Source organism: Poecilia reticulata, chromosome 19 (genome assembly GCF_904066995.2).
Source record: "Poecilia reticulata chromosome 19, P_reticulata-male-v2, whole genome shotgun sequence".
Taxonomy (NCBI): domain Eukaryota; kingdom Metazoa; phylum Chordata; class Actinopteri; order Cyprinodontiformes; family Poeciliidae; genus Poecilia; species Poecilia reticulata.
Genome location: NC_088848.1, coordinates 13,757,902 through 13,779,305, shown reverse-complemented (window position 1 = coordinate 13,779,305; position 21,404 = coordinate 13,757,902). Strand labels below are relative to the sequence as shown.

Here is a 21,404-nt window from a genome sequence, read left to right as displayed (position 1 = left end):
CAGAAGGTTGCTGGGTGCTGATTTTGTGGGAGGGACATAAATCTACCCTAAAGCCCCAAGGTGTCACCTATAGGATCACAGAATGTGTCTTTTAAGCTGTAAAGTCACAGGAAAATATTCTCTTCCTGCTCTGTTTCACTCATTCATTTGACTCTACACCTGTTATTCAAATAACGTGCGCACGCCTAACTTTCAGTTTCTTAGTAGAGAAAACCCAAAGTTTATATTTTGTGACTGATCCATTGTCCACAAACCATTTTTTTATTTTTTGCAACCAAGCTTTTTCGTTTCATCTCTTCACTCGAGACATGAGTCCAGTTAAGCTTCTTAATCGCTGCTAATAAGCTTAGGGGTGGCGGCTGTTGATATGGTTACTGTTGTGATAAGTTAACCTCAAATAGACAGACTTTACCTGCGGTGGTGCTCCTTTACGGAAATCGCCGCCCCATCCTGTGCCATGCGCCCGGATGCTTAAAGGGAAATGCGGCAAGCTCTGCTGTTGGTGGCTAAACACAGTCTCTCCCCTAATGTTGATGGGACAGCAGTCAGAGATGCGTCATCACAACTCTGCTAGGAACGCCTTAAGCTCCTTTAAATATGTGCAACAGAGGCGGAGATCTAATCTGCAGGAAGTTCAGATGTGCTGTTTGGGTATTTAATGGGGGTTTAAATCGCATCTACTTTGCTTGATTCCCACTTACACAAAGTTATCTATGGGTTTTTATATATACATATACAGATAATACACAGGTGTTCCTCAGTGTACTGTCAACACGGTAAGATAGAATGCAGGTTTGTCTGGGCGGTGTCCACTTGAACTTTTTGTGCTGGCACACAATAACTAAACAAAACATTTAGATTCTTTCGTGACATGACACCCACAGCTGGGCTAGGACCGTATGTTGGATGCAGCTTCCTGTCACCGCTCGGGATTATAGAGCAAAACTTTACTATTACGATTGGGGAAAAAAAACACCCACTGAAGGAAAGGCTCCAATAAGCTTTATTTGGCAGCATTCACACTGCCATAAAACCCTTATCAGACCTATAAACATAACACAGCTGCTCTCTTTTATGTCAACTTAGAATTTATAACACTGTTTGGAATTACAAATTTTAACCAAGGATACAATTAATCTGTTACTATCTCCGCTTTCTTTAATATCAATATAAATCAAACGTGAGCCACGCTGTCTGAATGAATCTCAGTGTTTTATTTTGGACATTGCTTTCAAGCGACACATCGCCTCTTAAAAGTCCTCATCATCTTTGAACCTTCTCGCATTTTATTACTTTACAACTACCAGCTTCAATTCTACCGCCATTTTATGTGACAAACCAGAAGCTTTCTCGCAGCACGGCGCTGCCACCACCATGCTTCGCCGTAGAGGTGGTGAGTTCAGGCCGATGTTCTGTTCTGGTGATTTCTGGTCTTGTCCGATCAGATCACATTCCTCCACGTGTTTGTTGTGTCCTCAATGCTTATGTGAAACTAAAAGCAGGACTTTTTTGGGGTTATATTAACAATGGCTTTTTTTCTTGGCATGCTCCTATGAAGGCCAGTTTTGTGAAGTGCAACAATGTCAATGGATGAGATGAGAATTTTGGATTCTCGTCTAAAATTTGAAAGATATGTTACAAAAGTGAGCAGACTTGCAAAAGGAAACCAATATACATTCAGACTAATTTGATATTTTCTTCCCTTTTTTGCTAGAGACTGCTTTGCAGTATATGTTTCGCTCCCATTTAAGTTACTGTGAGGCGACTTGATCTCAAGCAACATCAACAACCTTTAAAAATGATATATAATCCAGCAATTATAAAACCAGTTAGATTTCATCATTTCCAGGTTCTCAAAAAACTGAATATGATGAAATTTCAGAATACATCACTTAATATACATCATTCATTTTAAAATGTTTGAAAGTAAGTGATCTTGTGGTTTCTCTTCAGTAATTCATGGTGCATCCAGCAGGAACTGTAAGGTACCTTCTCATAAAGCTTCTCTTGGTCAAACAGCTTTTTCTAAATGAGTCATTAATATGTATGACGACTCATGTGGAGGACTGGAAACCAATTCCATTTTTATAGTAAAACTGAAGCAATTTCTTAAAGAAGAACAGGCGTTCAGTCATGGCTAGCAGCCAGCCCATAATGGTTCCAAGATGACTCCTGTTTCATTGTGGTCTGCTTTAAGTTATAACTTTAGGATTTATGCTATGTAAGACATTTTATTTTGCTACGATGTTTTTATTGTCTTTTAAACTGTTTACATTGTTAAAGGTCCAATTGGGGATGTGCGTGACTTGTTACGCTAAGGCGATAAATGTTATAGTGTTTTGTACTTAACACTTCTCCCTATGCAAATAAACAATAAAGAAAGAAGGATGTTTAAAGCTTGGGATCTAAACTTTTCACTGGCCTGTCCCTGCGTTCCCTCATCTTCGCAACGTTAGTGAGCACATGTTCACTAACGTTGTCTAACAAACCTCTATTAGACTGATATCAAATTAGACACACATGGATGTTGTTTGCTAATCAGGTGACCTACAATGGCTGACTTAGATTTTTTTTTTTGAGGTTTTGTTTAGGGGTGTCAAAGTAAACGGGACTTAAAATATATGCACACCACACTTTTCAGACTTTATAAAATATAATAATTTCTTCCCTCTCTGCACTAATTTGTGTTGGTCTGTCAGATAAAATCCCATACAAATGAAAAACTGTTTGTGATAGTGAAGTAACAAAATGTCTTGCATATTTAAAGAGAATGCGTTGTGTACACTTAACATGTTTTCTCTACACAGCGAGTTTTTGAGGAATGAATTCACTTTGTGCCAGAGGTCTCCGAAAATGACAGCATAATGGGATTGAAATACTTGTACTTGGACATGTTTAATTGTGAATGAGTCTGCAGTCCATCACACTAAACTCCAGATATACAGCCACTGTTTTTTTTATTTATTTAATTTATTTTTTTTCTTCTCCCATCTCCCTCATTCTGTATGCATGCCTTATCACTTCAAATGCTGATTTATTAACTCAGTTTAATATTCCCTCTACATTCTTCGCAACCTTTGCAGAGTATGTTGACATTCTTGCCATAATTTAGAAATCTGTAACGCTGCGGACATTAAAAACGTGAGAACGTAGCCACGTGAACACATAATTAAGAGTCCGGTGCGGTTTAACTAAAAGAAATGATGCAAAAAAAATAATAATAGGGATGATATTATCTGTGTGGCAGGTTCCCAGGAACCGCCGCCCATCCACAAGTAACATACTAACATAAAGGAAACGTAATCTGAGCTTTTGAAGGAAATGCAGTAGTGATAAAATATGAATGAGCTGTTGGTTGCTCCCTTTCTTTTCCACACGTGCGTTCATTGGGTTGTGGTGCAAAAACTACCAGATTGCTGCTTTGATGTTTGCTTTAAACTGAGTTTAATAATCTGATTGCTGGTTCTCGATGAAGCATAAAGCTCCTATGTGGTACCACTCTGATGACTGGATGCGCCAGACATGTGAGCTACTGAATAACCAATAGGAATGAGAGCATTCAAGCGCAAATCCTTGTCGGTGAGCCCCTCTATAGGGCATCAGCTGCACAATACCTGTTCTCATTCAAGGCCAGCAGCTTCCAGCGTGCTCCCCCACTTTGCACCAGATACTTTGTGTCGTCTCACGTTTCACTTTTAAGCCCATACCAACTCACATTCTTTAGTCAGGCTCCATCTTCAAGCTTCCCCCATAGCCACCTGTAAGTGCAGCAAGCGCAATTCAGAATTCTAAGGAAGAACTGCAAAGTCAACATGAAACTTCAGCTGAAATACATAATTTAAGGCTTGTTTTTGTGCTAACATGAAGTAGCAAATGTGCAAGAGGACAATTGTTAAATTGTTTGTAATTTCTGCTTGCAGAGGATGCACTGTCTGTCTAAAGGTTTTCACAAAACACAGAACTGACATCATATTTTGCTCCAGTTCAGAGGTACACCAAAAATGTAGAAGTACGCCATACTTCATGTTTTAAAAATAACAATCTACAAGATCTAATAAAACATGAATGTCAACTCAATCAAGTTTAATATTTGACTGGAATAAACTTGTGTTTGCTGTAAGTGTTGTATTGTCCCGTTAATGTACAGGGGGCCTGTAGGTACTTCAGGGTTTGTGATAAGATGCATTGATGTGTTTTGATATCAGGACCAGGGTTGATGCTACGCTGTGAGAGAGAGAGAGCAGTCGATATTACAAAGCTCTGCAGTTAAGTTACATTCCAACATTGATCAAGCCAAAAGGATTGCATGACTTCATTTTAAAGAGGGATGGAGTTGGAACTCCCAGAAGAAGAAAATATAAGATTACTATTTCAGTCAGAAGATGGTAAAATCATACATGAATAGCACCATTCACAAACTCTGAGTTTATTTTCTTGATTGTAAATAGTAACATAATTAAGATTGATCCTAGCAGCTGCTGACACGCCCAGATTTTCATTTTTAATTTTATTTGGGAAAAGAATAAATGGGAAAGAATACAACGTTCCAGGATTTCCCCCTCGGTTTGCAAATTAACAGTCAAACGGGACTGGCACACTAAATCCAGTACACCTTACTGGTTATAAACACACATTTACAATACACACAAGGCAAAAAGATCTTCTGTGCAAACAAGATCAGTTCTTATGGTAAACCTCAAAACTGCTTTGGCTTGAATTCGATATGTGGCGGATTAAACAGTGAAATTTAATAACTCTGTTTTTGTGGTCACCATTTTTCAGTTGCAACCAATGTGATGACATAATTCATTATTTAATTAGGACGCAATAAAAGTGACTTCTTGTCTCTATTTTTCCTTTCCATGCCTAAATGCCACTGGTTTCTAGGAAGCACAGCAGTCTGAGCACAAAATCAAAGCAGGGTGCTGCGGTAAAACATTTACGCCAGCCCTGCTGCAGCCATCCATGAAGCTGTAAAAGTGGAACTGGAAGCTGCTCTGTGTTCACTTCAAAATTTGAAAACACTTTTGAAGTGTCCCAGTTTTATAAAGCCCCACTTTATCTCGCTGCGTCTCAGTTTGTGCACAGAGTTATGAGCTCAAACAATGATAGCTAGAGCTAGTTTAACCCAAGCCCTCGATTTATGCTGCTTGCTTGTTTGCCAGCGTTTTAAAGTACAAACCGAGCCGTGTGTCCTTTATCTGAAAGTGGCCAGTGTTCACTCACAGGCATCCTATCAGCCTGACTGCAGCCAACATCAACTCTGTCTTTCCTTCTAGGGCCCACGGAGAGGCAAGGCCGACTATCAGAGCCAAGTCATGCTCTCTAAGGTGCAGTTAAGAGGGCTCACAAACGATAGCCTACATCTGCACTTGGCAGCGCTTCACTTTGACCCGAAGCCTGTTTGTTTGGATTAGAACTGCTAGTCTTAGAAAGAAGGCTGCATCGGGTCACCTATACAACCGGTACTGTACTCGATGTGCGCGACCCGCAAGATACAACTTGTCAGTATCAATTCAAGTGCATTCGCTGCCGAGTCGCGATAACATTGCCTCATTGGCTGTCTGTCAATGTCTGACTTTGGGTGGATACTGAAGAAACAAGCACAGGCAGCTTGGTGGCTCTTTTGTTTTGGCCTGAAGGTATTTGGCGTGTTTGTAATGACAACTGAAGGTGTTGTCGGGTGCAGGTTTATGCTACATCTCTGTAACATATGGTTTAGTGTAGCTCACTGCTGAGCAGTTAGTTCCTTATAAATCACTGTATGCATTTTTGTTCCTCTTCTCAACTCTGCAGTAAACTGTGTTAGATTGTCACATAAAACCCCAGCGAAACGCATTTACGTGTTGGCTCTACTGTGACTCAATGTATGTACATTAAATGAATATACACATATATATATGGGTACGTGGTCTGACCATGTCTAAAACAATTTTTTTTTTTTTTTTTTTTGTCAGTGCAACAAAGATTTCTGGTGCCAAAGGATTTGAGCCGAGTCACTGCTTTTATTAGGGTTCTCACAGTCGATCAATTTTTTTATGCCAGAGAGATTTCCGTAAGCTGTCCATGTTTGTTGAGAGGTCTCCACCGCCTGCTGAGCTTCGTGTTCTGCAAATGGAAAAGCGTGTGTCTTGTTTCAAAGCTTATCCCTTTGGAGCCTTTTAAAATTGCATCTGGATCCGTGTCTTTCTCTCTAATCACACTAGCTTTTTATTTGAGAGGAGCACACAAACACACACACACGACTTGATCTGATGTTTATCTGTTTTATCCGTTCAGTTCTCAGGTGAGCTTTTCCAGCCAGGTTTTTATATGCATAGCAAAACTGTTCTTTATCCAGACCATCCCTAACACACTATAGGCTCTTCTATTAACTGGAGGTTAATTGCATGTCCCCTTGAGAGGGATGAGACTTAAAATGTTACCGTGTCTAATTTAAGGCTTTGGATGTGAGCATCACCTGGTTAGCTGTGGAACTATTTAACTGTATACGAAGGACATATAGTAATTTGCAAGTGTTTTATATTCCACATTTAACCACATGTATTAAAACATAGAAATTTAAATTTTTAAGAGTTGGAACACTAGCGGAGAGGAGACTCACTGCTATTCTGGGAGAAAAAAAGTGTTTTCTCGGTAAACGCTTTACGATTATTTTTCCTGCTCCGTTGATTTTTTTTCCATAATTTAGTTTGCAGAGTTTCGACATAGTCTGGAAAACCTTAGAGTAAGACTGCACAATGTTGCAAATATATCACTATCGCAATATCAGGATGAAGTTATTCATATTGCAAAGGATTGTTTGGAGCATAATTATTGCTGGCTAGTACATTGTAAGTGTTGTGAACTTGCGTTTCACACACTATTGTAACATTTAACCAGTTGGACACCAGAAATTAATAACATTGCCAAAAGAATATATATATATATATATATATATATATATATATATATATATATATATATATATATATATATATATATCACAGAGGGAGGAAGAAATAAGTATATACCACAACTGATAGTTATCAGAATATTTCTCAACATTTTCTGATATCATGCAGCTCCATTAGGAGGTTGATTTAAATATTTGCCTGAAAATGGAGCGCTCTGGAAAACTTTCTTTCCAAAACATTTTTTCTCTGTTTTGCTGTTCTATCTATCCACGTGTCCATCTGTCCATCTACGTATTTACTTGACTCATCTTCCATTTCTTTGTCTGTTCACCCAGACAAAGAAACCAGTCAACCAACTTGACTGGTTTTTGCAACAAATTGCAGCAATTTAAGGTATAAACAAGCATACCTGGTGTTTTAACTTGGGCTCTTGGATGCAGCAGTTGTGGTTTTCTATGCCACATTAAAACAAACAGTTTTGATTTATTTGGACGGAGAACTCATGTCCTGAAATATCCTATAAAAGAATGTATTTTGCAAGATTCACCTTTTTTTTTGTATTTGTGTTTACATAAATATTGTACAATCTACGTAAATTCCACTTAAAGTGCTTTTTGCTATTGAAAATGTTTCCTCTCTGGAAACTGATATCAAAATCAGGGTTTCTCTATCATACTAACTTATTAGTTGTGCTACACAAAGCAAAATGCATTTTCCCAGCAAACTTTTAGAACATCCTGTTGTTTCTCATTGTCTTTAACTGTGTGTTGCTGTGCAGCCGTTAGTTTGGTGAAAGCATGTGGTCACACTGCAGCCCTGCTTCCTGAACAAACCAAAAGACCTCAAGCTTTAATAGCTGCCCAGGCTCTGTAGCCATAGTTGGTAAGGGGCAGGGGAGGGGGGGGGCCTTCATGCAGAGGTTACTTCTGGTCATTTCTGAAGCGACCGTGTGTGTCGAAGTGTGCAGGACGGAGGTGTTAACAGAGTAAACGTGCTCAAAGGTACCATGTAAGATCCAGGGTGAAGAGTTTATTTAAAAATGGTTTGGGTTCCCTTCATTAGCTATCTGCAAACACTGCTATGTGCTTCCTCTGTCAACAGAAAACAGATAAATTAGTGTACCCACCGCCCTCTTTATAGCCTCCCCGCCTCTGGACCCCCACAAAAGTAAATGAAGCAGTTTTAGTTCACGTTCATTTTGCGTTGCGGGTTTCTAAACTCAGTTCTCCCTTTTACAGCTTAAAAATAATTTTTTTCAGTGAGTCTTTATTGAAAGCAAACTGTGGAGTAAAGAGTCCAGGATTCATAAATCTTTCATGCCCGTTACCTTTCTGTGACACGGGCACCACTCGAAACGCCGTCAACTCGTAAATTATATCCGGTCCTGCTTGCCATTGGCACTCGATAGCACATCCTTGTTTGTCAGTGTAACACGAGGCCTCGTCCACCTCCTGCAGTCAGGGTTGAAGTGCACTGCAAATAAAGATGTTGACCAGACTTTTTTTTTTTTTTAATGTGGAACATTTCAGTTTTTTCTTTGACGCACATAAAAAATAAAAGTTCTCCTAGGGATTGTTTGAAAGAATCTTAAATCATCCTCAGGTCTTTTCTCACTTTGAACAAGAGAAAGTAATATTACAGGAGACGACGGAGATGAAAGCTTCCGCACTTCTTTCTGGCTGCAGAGCCTGAGGCCAAAACAACTTTCAGGCTTTACTCTGATGCTCTCATGGTCTGATCTCAGTTTTCTCCAAAGCGTAACGCAATCCGCCTGTCGAAGAAACAAAAAAACCACAACGTATGGGGAAAGCGATTTGATTAAACTGAATCATTACTATTAACACACAGATGTCTTACTGAACCTAGACGAGCCAGTGGCAAACAATGCGTTGAAGAAATATGCAACAAGAAAAAGATTAACAACCCCCTTGTTGTTTATTCATCTAAACACTGTGGGCTTTAATTTGCCAATTTTTGTTCCCAACAATTTAATTATCCATTACTTCTACAGGTTTTCCACGCTCATGCCGCCTTAAAAAATGAACAGGACCTAGTGGAAATTCAGTTTTAGTATAGTTTCTGCAATTTATTTCTACTGTGTCATGAAAAAGTTACGTTTTCAACAGACGTCTTTCAGATTATCAAGCGAATGTGTAAATACACAAAGCAACTTATTATTATTATTTTTTAAGTTCTAATCTATTAAAGCCAACCTGGCTCTATGGAAAATAAATAAGAAAGCAAAGACACATCTCAGATTTGCCAAAAATATCTCTTGACAAATCTCAATACTTCAGAAAATACGTTGTGAACTGATAAGACAGACGGTGTGCTTCCTTTCATAAAGCTAACTCATAATTTCTAAAAATAGCATGACTCCATTGTGTGGTGGTGGTAGTGTGGTGGTCTAGGGTTAATTTGCTTCAGCTGGATGTGGAAAACTTGCCAAAATTGATGGATCTGAATTCTCTGATGCCGGAAAAATATGAAAGAGAATGTCCGGCTATCGGACCTTAAGTTGCTTGACGATGCTACCTTATATAGAATCTGGTTCAAGTGGATATTTAGCTTTAGCTGTGTAACATTTTTGGTCAAGTGGCCACTTTCTACACTTTAATCCGCCTCTTGATGAAACAAAACCTGAACCACACTGGAATATGGGATTGAGTTAACTTGATTAAATAATTGTTAAGTTTTCAACTTAACCTTTACTTTGGTAAAGATCACCGTTTCCCAGCGCATCCCATTAGGAGAAGGAACCAAGGCAGACCCAGAATTTTGAGGAGGGTTTGTGGATGCTTTGAGATCCCCCAGATTAACCTGGAAAGTCACTGGGAGAGGGTTTTCCTCCTGGACCTGGTTCCTCCATGACCCATTCTCTAATGCAAGAAAAGCAACGGTTGCCTATAGAAACGTATCCCGATGGCTTTAACATAAATCTGAAATCTGTTTGTGTACGTAAGGCTGTTTAAAATTACAGCAATGACTTGCATTTTTTAAAATGACAAGGGAAGTCATGGGAACATTTGCCATCAACAGGCTTCAACAATAAAAAAGAAAAAAAGAAAAGGTAATTTAAAATGCTTCTACATTGTCAAGTCTTTTGTAAGGTTTCTGGTAACGGAAACCAGCCAGAAGGCACATAGTTTTAAAACCAGATATGCATTTTCATGGACTTGCAGAGGCCTGTGCTCTCCCAACAGTAGTTTGGGTGATTTATCTCACAAACTGTTTAAAAATAATTAGGGTTGTGGGTTTCTGGATTCATCTGAAGCAGTTGGGACATGCCAGTGTTTTATGTGTGGCGTAAAACTGCTTTAAAACCAAAATGTTTTAGACCTTTGTAAATGTGACGCAAGGAAATATTTATTTAAAATTGCATCTTTTATTACTACCAGAAATAATCTGTGTTGTAAATATTAGCTGTAAAAGTGTCCCGAGAGAACCTGTCAGCGCAAAGTAAGCTGAAAGATCTCAAGAAAAGTCTTGAAAGTGTTATGAACGACTTTGGAAGTCCAATTAATACACTATGCGAGAAATTATCACATTTTGGAGAAGACATGAAATGGTGGTGAACTTTCCCTGGAGTATCCGGCTTACCAAAATGACTCCATCAATGACTCATTCAGAAGAACATCCAAAGCACTGCAGGCTTCACTTAACTTAGTTAATATCAGTGTCCATGATTCAGCAATAAGACATCTATGAGGGAGTTTCAAGCGGAAAACTACTGTTGCCAAAAAAATAACGCCGAGGCCTCGCTCACATCTGACAATAAAATCTTGATAATCGCCAAGACTTTTGGAAAAGTTATCTGTGAACTGATAAGTTAGACAGGGAACTTTTTGGAATGTACGTGTCCCGTCACAACTGATGTAAAACAAACAGAAAAACGTAGTGACAGTCAGATATGACGGCGGTCGTGCTTGTAGGAGGGTTTGTTCATCTTGATAATTTTAGCTTTTTTATCAGAAAATCCCAAGGGATACTGTCTGACCAGCTGGTCCTACGCTTAAGTTCAAGTGGACTTGAGTTATGCATCATAGCGATGATCCACAGCACATCAGTAAGGTCCACCTCTGAATGTCTCAAAAACAAAACAAAATGAAGATTTTTGAGCGGCCTTGTCAAAGTCTGGAATAGAATCGGAATGAGATGCGGTGGCATCAACTTAAATGAGACATTCATGCTAAAAAAAAACACAACAACTTTAATACGGCTGAATTAAGACAATTCTGCAATAAAAGAGTGAGATAAAAGACTCGGTAGTTTTCACAAATTCTATATGACGTCAGTTTGGTGCCTAATTACTTTTCTGCATCTGGACAGAGTGATTTTCCCCTTCAGTCAGGGAGATTGTTTGAAAACTATGTCATTTTTTTAATGTCTGATAGTAAGACTGGTTTGACTTGACCCATATAAGTTTCAGTAAAAAAATAAGAACTTATCTTATTTATTAAAATCTAGATAATAGAAGAAAAGCGTAGAGATTTTTAACAGTACTCCAAATTATAGAGCCCATTGCTCACTTTTTTTTTTAAATAACCATGTTGAACTTCTCCTTTTAAGACAATACTCCTACAAGCCATGTCCTTCAGGGATCTTGTGATCTTTCTGTGGTTCACTTAGCTTCCTAATTTGGACAGAGTGTTTGTTTCCATTCATGCTCCTCTCCTGAAATGCTCTTTCTACAAATAAAATAGTCACCATCCCTCTCAGAGCCCCTTGCATCTCAAAACCTGCCTCACTATTTGGGTAATTTGATCAGACCAGAGGAAGAATCTCCTCTGCATCTCTGTAATCTGTCCTCTGCAACCTGTTCATTGCTCAGACGTCAACAGAGTAGGTGTTTCGGGTCAAGCTGATTGTCACACCGTTGCGTCAATCAAGAAAGTTCTGGACGCATCATGGAATCTGATCAGCAACGTCACCTTTTGTTGTTGGTGGAGAACAACTGACGTCTTTGAGCTGCACTCCAACAATCTTTTGTCATCTGGAAAAAAAAAACAACAAAATCACAAGACCCTCTCCAAGTAACAAAACAAATTGCTTATAGATGTGAATGAAGGAGATAAATCTGGCATGCGGTGTGCAAGAAAACACGATCGGTTTCTGACATTACGCAACTCAGTGCTGAGCTTGAAAGGAAAGAGGATTACTGAGGATGAGATTCAGGGGGAAGAGGACAGTACTGTAAACGCAAAGCAATTACAGGTCACTGTTAGGTTTTTAATGAGTTACTAAAAGCAGACACCAGACATGTTAGGACAAGTTACGGACACCAGAGTAAACAGACAATATGAAAGCTAGGAGCTCCCTGATAAATGTGATGTTAAAAAAAAAATAAAAATGTGAGGCAACTCTTCATAGAGGACAGCCTTACACTTATGTAAATATAGCAGCCCTAGATAGATGGACCACATCTGCCTCAGACTTGCTATTCCATGTATTCATTTAGGATCAGAGAATGCACCTTAGCCAAACTGACCACAAAGTTTCCGTGCCTTAAATACACAAGACTTTGTGCAAAGCTGCAGTGCAGGTTGATGGTAATTGGACATAAGCCATGAGTCATGTCAGGTTCTCTGAGTGAGAGCAGCAGTCAGGACTCTGGTTTGACTCCTCGGTCCTGATGAGATTAATGGCTAACCTCCCTCTGGCCGCTCCATTTACGGAGCATGTCAGTTTTTTTTTTGTTTTTTTTTCTTGGAATGAGCACACCAGACAGACTCACAAACACACTCAGTTCTCACCTGCAAACATCTAAAATACGACACTGTCCCAGCACCGGCACCTACGTGCGTGTTGGTACATTTCGCATGTCAGTCATGTGGCAGGTATGCAAGCTTTGCAGCTGAGGTCAATTTTTTATTATTTTTTAAATATCTGACCCCCTTCAGATATAAGGGGGTCATCCGAAGCTGTGGCTTCGGATGGACTCCCAGTAGCAGTTCAGGCTCTCGGATGTCACTGGAAGGTCTGTAAATTCTGGTTCTGACCTGCAGAACTCTCCTCTGCCGACACACGACCGGCTAACGCCACCGAGACGAGCAACATAACGCGAAAAAATATTATTGTTAGAGATGTGCCGATCAGTTGACCACGTATTGGAACTGGACAGTTTTCCTGTGATTAGCTCTGACTAGTGATTGGCACTGACACTGAAAAATATTCTCTTTTTAACTTGTATTTTCTAAATAAATCAAATTTTGTGTTTAAGGTCAATAAAAATATGATAAATATCAGAGCCATATGTCTATCCAGGATGTACCCCACCTCTTACCCAATGACTGCTGCAAGGTTAAGCTGCTATAAACGATGGGTGGCTGGACAGATGGCTAGGGACATCTGCTTGGAAGGATAAATCTATATATTCTTGTAGTTCCTTCATTTCCTTTTAAATAAAACCTACAAAATCTGCGGAGGACATTTTGTTTTTACACGAGTCACTGTATAATCCATAGAATAACAATTAGGTCAGGCAATATTTCCTAAATTTAAAGACAAAGCTGTTTATTAAGTCTTATGAATGATTTAAAGAAACATTTTTAAATTATTGGAAACAATATATAGTTAGGTCTTGATTAGCCCTCCTTCCTGGAGCATTAAGTCCATTCTACAATCTTCATTACGTGGCTGAATTGTGGTAAACATCTCAAACCTGTAGCAAACCAAAAGCAGTCTTAGCGCACAGAGCATGAAACCAAAAAGTTTCATGGTTCTATTTTATGCCACCTCAAAGTTTATCGATTGTCAAAGATCCTAAACAAATGCTCAGATAAAAATAATTGCTTGAAAGTGTAGGCTTGCAAAATAAAGATGTAAATTAAGTAGTCAAATTACCATATTTTACTATGCAGTTCCTTTAATCAAAAGTGCCTTCTGAAGAAGGCCTTAGAGAGTAAAAGCACATCAAAATGCAACATGCAAGATCACAAGACAAGACAATGTAGAAAAGCTGCAAATTAAAAGCAAAGAAAGCCCAATTCTTTGTTATGACAGTTAATTTATCAGTGTTTACACTTATGTCTGATACAGATTACTAAAAGCAATGCTAAACACTATCATTTTGAGACAACCCCCCCAAAAAACAAAAAAGACCTTTGAACCTTTTGATTTAATTATCTCTTACACAATGCTGCACAAATATTATGAAGAGCAAGTTGAAGGAAACGCCTTCTCCAACCCTCCATATTCATTTTTGCACGCTAGAAGTAGTGTTGACAGGTTTGATTTATTTTCTCCCCCCACTGGACCTATATATATATATATTTTCTTTTTCAGTATGAATTCCTACAGACACCACAGTCTGTCCACTGGCTGTTGCACAATCCCAGTCCATACTTATTATATATGTAACACCAGCACACTGTTGGATCCTGTTTTAAAACTCGAGTGCTCCCACCTGGGTTGGAACAAAAGTTGGCTGCTGCTTCGGTGTTCCGTGTTCCCGTCCTGGTTGTCATAATAGTGGCGCTGACCAGTACTTTTTGACACCAACGCCTCCCCGACCGTCAACACACCTTATGTAACTCCACTTACACGGCAACACATCCAAGTGTTTCCATCGGCTACCCGACCACCAGCCCACTTTTAATTGGCAAAGAATAACTGAGATGATGGTTCTAAGATGCTGTAGTATATTTTAAAGAGAGAGACAACTTGTCTGATGTTTAATAAAAAAAAAAAAACATAAAAAAAGTTTGAGACTTTGGAGTATGCTTCTATAAATCCTAGTGACTCATGACAAATATTTCTTATTTTAGTTACAGTAGCTTGATAAACTATTAATAACTTTTTCACATACTTGTGATGATACAACTTCAAACTTTAATTTTTGTCAGGATTTATGTGATGATGCAATATGTAATTCCATGACAACAACAACAAAAAAAAGATATATGGTTTCAAAACTAGTTTACAAATACGTTTGGAATTCTAATAATTTGTAGAATCACCTTCTGTGTATATTTTCAATTTTTTGGGGGGGAAATCCATCTATCATTTTCCATCCCCCTCCACAGTTATTTGCTACCCTAAGTTGGAGTGTCGCATAAAATCTCAACAAAATATGTTCCACTTTGTGGATGTAACATGACAGAATGTTGAAAAAATGTCAAGGGATGTGAATACTTTTGCAAGCCTGTGTGAAGTAAAGCTACTTGCATCACTGGAAGGATAGTATTTGATGTTTTCACAATATTAAAAGCTCCCTCTATAATATGATTTCTGCTATTAGTCACAGCTTAATTGCCTGCATCCACCGAGTAAGGTCAGTAATAATTTAATCATATGACTGCATAACAAGCTTAAATCATCTTATTGTTTTTGCATTTTTCCATCACTGCTTGATTTTGCAGGACATTTTCCACTTCTTGACTTTTCAAAAGAACATTGGCTGCTCTGAGCAGATGAAGGCTTCAGAAAGCCTCCTAGTGGTTTCGTAATCTGCAGCCATGCCATCCATCCATCCATCCAAACAGCGTGCCAAGCTGTGGTGTATCTTTGGGTTTTGGAAGTGCCAGGATTTCATTTTTGTCTGAACGTTGTGCAACATCTCTGTGCTGTAAACTGTCAATTCCTTTGCAGAGACGCCTATCTGCTGGAGACAAAGCTCACTATACAAGGGGGTCTGATGGTATCACAGAGATCTGTAAATATCCAGATGCAGATCAACCACAGAAACCCAGCGACTCGCTCATTCTGCAAACACACATCCACCTTGTGGTTTGCACCGTGTTGTGTGTGGTACCTTGTTTATTTAATTTTAGTCGGAGTGCACTGATCGATGGCAGTGGTAAACCCCAGAGTCCACAAGCCTAAATTTAGTGCGTCTGGTAGAAATTAGCTTGAAACCGCTCTATGGTACCTGGAAAATGTGGCTAAACTTGTCATTTGACAGCTTTTTGCAGTCCAGTTACATTTTAAACTTGTCAAGATCGTTACTTTTCACCCTTAACCTGAGATATTCTGCTCTTTTTGCAAATCATTCGGTTTTTCCGAGAAAGGTTTTTCAAACAGAGGATAAGCTCCAGTCCACGTTCATGTCATAAACGTATTTCTATTGACCTGATTGTAATCCATTTGGTCAGAGGTCGCCTCTGTGCCTTTGCTTCCCTGCCGGGATTGCCGGTGTAAAACGGCATTTTGACAGGTGAATGACGTAGGCGGAGAGTTTTTGTGACCTCACGATGCCGCTTGCGTCTCTCAACGGTGTCGGTGATCAGAGTTAGTACTTGAAGAACTTTGTCCGAGGAGAAAGCAAAAAAAAATATTAAAAAGAAGCCGTGGAGCTGATTGTAAACGTAAACACATGCGGAGCGTTTTTCCAAGAACTCTGCCTCAATGCAGGATTCATGGTCCTGTAGATTCCCAGGAGTTTTCCGCTAGCCACCCCACCACAGTCAGAGTTACTCCACCGGCAGCTAAATCAGGTCATTCATCCTAGAGGAAGCACAGAAATGTCTTTGTTGGTTGAACTTGATTGGAGTGTTTAGTTTGAATTTACATGGCGCTTGGAGATCTCTTCCATACATCTATAAAGTTGGTACTTCCTTTATTGGCTCTTAAATAAGGTTATGCAACTGGCGGCTCACCCAGATGGACGTACCTGTGGTTTCCAATCTGACGGGGGGCTCATTAGCTGAAGTAGCAGTGATTTATCCAGTTGCTTTCATTATATTGCTGCAAACTTACGCAATGATGCATGATTCTGAGAAAACCAGAGACCGCATGTGTGTGTGCGTGTGTGTGTGTTAAGACTTCATATCACTGCCAAAGAAAAACATTTTTATGGTTGACAAACTAGTCTCACCTCGACGTCCATACAGTTGTAGAGCTTTCAACATAATTTATGGTTTGTAAACGCAGTAAGCGCGGTTTAGACTTCCAACCTGACTGGGATCTTCAAGTTCTTTTTTGTTCATTTTGGCGCAAAAAAATAAACTAGTGATCAGCTCTTGGCACATTCAGTCATAGGAAAAAATTACTCTCATCTTTTATTTCTAGGGTTTGACATATGAGAACGTAAAAAAGATGATCTCGGCTGACCGGTTTTATTCCGCCTGTGTGTTTAGTACCGATTTACAACCAATGTCACCTCAGTGCAAATTTATTTTCAAGAGCCATTCAATAAACATTGTTAGGACTTGGGTCTGTAACCTTTACAATTCAGAGAGCCACTCCCCCCCCCTTGCTTCCATCCAGTTCCATAAAATGCGTTTAGTGCTGGGAGTGTTACATCTTCATCACCTTTAAATAAACATCTCAGAACTTTTAAAGAGCCACGATTATTTTCATATTATTAGGCTTTAAAATATTGAAAAAGCATACATCCAGAATTGGTTGGATACATTTTCTTAAACTGCATATTGTTATTTGTGGAAAATAGTTTTTTTTTTAAAAAACACATAATTTCCAACTTAAAGACAAGAATAAAACAGATTTGGAAATAGTTAAAACTTAGTAGTGTAGCTACATTTAAAAAAAACATGTTTGTTCTCTCATTTTTAGTCAAAGTTATTAGGAGCCGTTGTGCAAGGTCTAAGGCGTCAGTCACATAGGCTTTAAGAAGGAAGTTTAATTATCTTTATAATCATCTCTGGGATGGAGCTTGCAGGTGTGCTATAATGCAGTGTTAAGGAGGAAGAACATGCAGGACTTCTGGAATAATGTTATTTGGATAAATAAGACCAAGTTACAGATGTTTGGTCATAATGCACATCACAATGTTTTAGTAAAACCTTGCATAGAAGCACAATGCATATCAACAAACACTTCATGCCAATTGTAAGGCATGGTAGTGGAGGGTTGATGATTTGGACTTATTTTCTAAATTCTTTACAAGGAGACTGACTATCATAAAGAAAAAAATATACCTCTTCTAGCTATTAATAACAGTGGTTCAACAAGCAACTGAATCATATAATCTACTGTCTTTTATCTTTAATAAATAACAACAGTGGTGCTGCTGTTGTGTGTTTTGTTATCTTGTGGTTGATTTGATATAATCTCTGAGCCTAGATTTACTAAAATGCATACTTTCTATTTCCTCTCACTGAATTTAGGATGTTCAATAGATCGGCCATATTTCATGGACATTTTTTTATTCAATTAGAAGGAGAATGAAAGCGAAGCTGTGCAAATCTATTTCCTCAATTGTTTTTTTTTTTTACTTTATCCCTTCGTAGACACGTAAGCTGACCAAAGCGGAGCGACAGCGTTTCAGCGAGGAAGTGGAGATGCTCAAAGGCCTGCAGCACCCAAACATCGTACGTTTCCACGACTCCTGGAAGTCAACGGTGAAGGGCCACAAGTGCATCATCCTCGTGACTGAACTCATGACCTCGGGCACGCTCAAGACGTGAGTGTCTGGAACCTCTTCTTTTCATTCCACATTTTCATTCTTTTTGTCTCAGATTAAAAGAAGTTTTTGTTCTGTGTAACACCCGTGTATCTCACGAATAAGTACATCTCTGTCAAGACTGACAGCTTAATTTCCACTTTTAAAGTAGGTAAAAATTACAGAGCAAAAAAAAAAAAAAAAAGTTCTACTTTGAAATTGCTTGGAGAAAATTCTGTAAACTTGCCAAGTTTAGAAACCTCCTTTTGACTGTGAGAATGCCGAATGAAGTTCTTTATGGCTCTTAAAAGCTTCCGCTTCTCGCTGTGTAATGTCCGGGATATGTTTAGGCCAATGTGTTGAATCAGACCTCTCTGTGTTTTAGGTATCTGAAGAGGTTCAAGGAGATGAAGCTGAAGCTGCTGCAACGCTGGAGTCGGCAGATCCTCAAGGGGCTTCACTTCCTGCACACACGCACTCCCCCCATCATCCACCGGGACCTCAAGTGTGACAACATCTTCATCACCGGCCCCACTGGCTCTGTTAAGATCGGAGATCTGGGGCTGGCCACTCTCAAAAGTGCCTCATTTGCTAAAAGTGTCATTGGTAAGTAATGCCTGGCAGTAACGGGACATCCGCAGAACACAGTTAGCCTAGCATGTGGCGCGTTGTAATTATGGGAAAATCGTTCAAAATGACACTGCTTTTCTTTGTTTGTTATCCCTCCTCTCAAGCAATCATAGTCTCTGTTTAACTTTCCGCTGGCTTTAGAAAGCAACTTAGTTCTTAAATTGGCTTTAATTAAGCTGGAAATTGCTCTATCAAGTTAATTTAGAAAGTTGCAGGAGTGAGTTGGAGAATGATTTGTTTGTTCTCTCACAGACTGCTGCTCAAATTTAGTCAAACAGGTTTAAGTGAAACACTTTACGGTCAAGCAAAATAAAAGGGGAAGCAGCCTTTCACCACAGAAAACATTGGTGCAGGACTTTGAGGGTTTTGGTTTAGTAAGTAATACAGCTTCAGTACTATTTGTAGTTAAACACATTGTTATGAGACGGCGACTTGTTTTTGGTGCTTTCTCATTATTAAATCAAGATTTTTACTAGCATGTGTCTCAATGTTGGTGATGGAGGGTTGTCTTGACACTTTTTATTTAGTGGTAGGATGTTTCTGCAATTCAGATGGGTTTTTTTCCCTATCATACCTCACATACTTCTGAATTAAATTTGAAAACTGCTTCCAGTTGCGCCATAGACTTTGTAAATATTTGTGGCTTGAAGAAGCAGCTTGTCGATTACTGTTGTTATTTTTAATTAGCAATTAAGATTCCACACTTTTTTTTGTTGTTGTTGTTGTGGTGTGCATTTTTTTGTGTTACACACAATATTTTTACCGTAACGTCACTATGAACAAATGCCTCTTCCCTTAGAAAATAGATTTTTGAGCATACTTTAAAAGAAATGTTTTTCATTTCTTTTAAAAGTTGGCTCCGTGTTCCCTTCCTAACAGATATCTACTATGTATCTTCACTATTATGTGGTCCCACTCAAAAAATGTCACTCTGAGATCACATGGACATTTAGCAGCAACAGAGCGACTATTATCTTCCAATGATACTCCAAAGTCAAAAATACTATCACTCCAAATTAAATAATACACGGTCACTTTTCTCTGGAACTCTCCATTTGCTGTTTCTGCTACTTTAAGCTATTTCTAATCCTGTGTTGTATTGACAAAAACTTGCTAGCGACAAGTGATATTAACTTTTGATTCTGCAAATGCTTTAGATCTCTTGTTGGTTAGAGCTTAACGGGCCCATTATTAGACAATAATATAATAATATGAAAGTATCATGTTTGCAAGATGCTGCAAACATATTGATCCAAATACGTTTGAATAAATGTAATGCCCTGTAATCCCTGGCAGGAACTCCGGAGTTCATGGCCCCAGAGATGTACGAGGAAAAGTACGACGAAGCAGTGGACGTCTACGCCTTGGGAATGTGCATCCTGGAGATGGCCACGTCCGAGTACCCGTACTACGAGTGCCAAAATGCTGCACAGATCTACCGCAAAGTCACCAGTGTAAGTAAAGGGGGGAAAAGCAGGGTCACCTCATTCCCCTCCCCTGTATTTAGCATAATGGTCCCCATGCGCTAGCTTACTTTCATCTGGAATCTAACCAAGACTTCGTTAATGATAATGTTTGATGTTTGACATCCTAAATAATTAGATAGCAGGGACTGCAGGTCTTTGTCATGTCTGGTAAATGTTAGGAGCTTTGTACAGAACACTACCAGGACATTTCGGTTGCGTTCAGGCTATGATTAAGGTGCAACCACACACATGTTCTGCCCATTAAGGGTCCGTGTAAAGCTCCAGTTTGACTGGTCCTGCTTGTAGCTTTCAAAGAAACTTCCTTTACACCAGAGCAATGTCTGAGTAGAAAACTGAAGCGACTTATTGGTAGATATTTCTCAGATATTTCTCAGATATTTGTTAACTTTTAAATATTTTGGAGGGAACAGTTTATGTAAAGCAGAAGTGCATCTGTTTAATCTAAAAAAAATAATTTAAAAAAAGTGGAGTTGCACGCATAAATTAATTTAATTTGGTTCAGAAATACATTATTCTAAAGGAAATTGAAGGTTGTGGTACTTCAATTTAGGAAGCATCCTTCTTTCAACAACCATCTCCCGATTATCAGCTGTATCAGTTTATTGAGATCTTTTAGCCACCTATTATGATGCCGATACTCCATCGAAGAATGGCAGAAAGACTGCTCTCTCCAAACGAGCATGTAAAATATATACTGTGCCACACAGTATATACTGTTCTGGAACAGTAAAAAAACAGTACATTAGTAGCCTCTTAAGTTTTTCTTGCTTTTCTTGAGCACTCGTTGCTGCGATGATGGTGAGGCTTGGCGAGAGGAGGCGATGGCAGAATTACATGTTTTGGAAATAGTGTCTCACTCTTTACTCTACAAAACGGCTGTTTCTTTCCCGTGTGTCAAAGTATTAAAAGTAAACAACGTCTGATGGAGGCTGGAAAGTAATACGGTGACTACTGCCAGTTGGGTTGCCTCGCCAGCAGAACTTATGATAATGTTCCCTGGACCGTCAGAGACGTGTAGCAGTTAATTTCTACAACTTTGCATCTTTTCCA

At 39.0% G+C, this 21,404-nt stretch overlaps 1 protein-coding gene across 3 annotated transcripts in view; it reads left to right on the top strand.

Annotated features, from left to right (window-relative positions):
• wnk4a (WNK lysine deficient protein kinase 4a) overlaps positions 1–21,404 on the top strand; it is a 47,415-nt gene that overhangs the window by 2,504 nt on the left and 23,507 nt on the right. For all 3 annotated transcript variants that reach the window (XM_008437298.3, XM_008437299.3, XM_008437300.3), the window contains exons 3-5: positions 18,086–18,258; positions 18,623–18,843; positions 20,164–20,321. In XM_008437298.3, the coding sequence (XP_008435520.2) occupies positions 18,086–18,258; positions 18,623–18,843; positions 20,164–20,321 (552 nt within the window). The remainder of the gene's footprint in view (positions 1–18,085; positions 18,259–18,622; positions 18,844–20,163; positions 20,322–21,404) is intronic.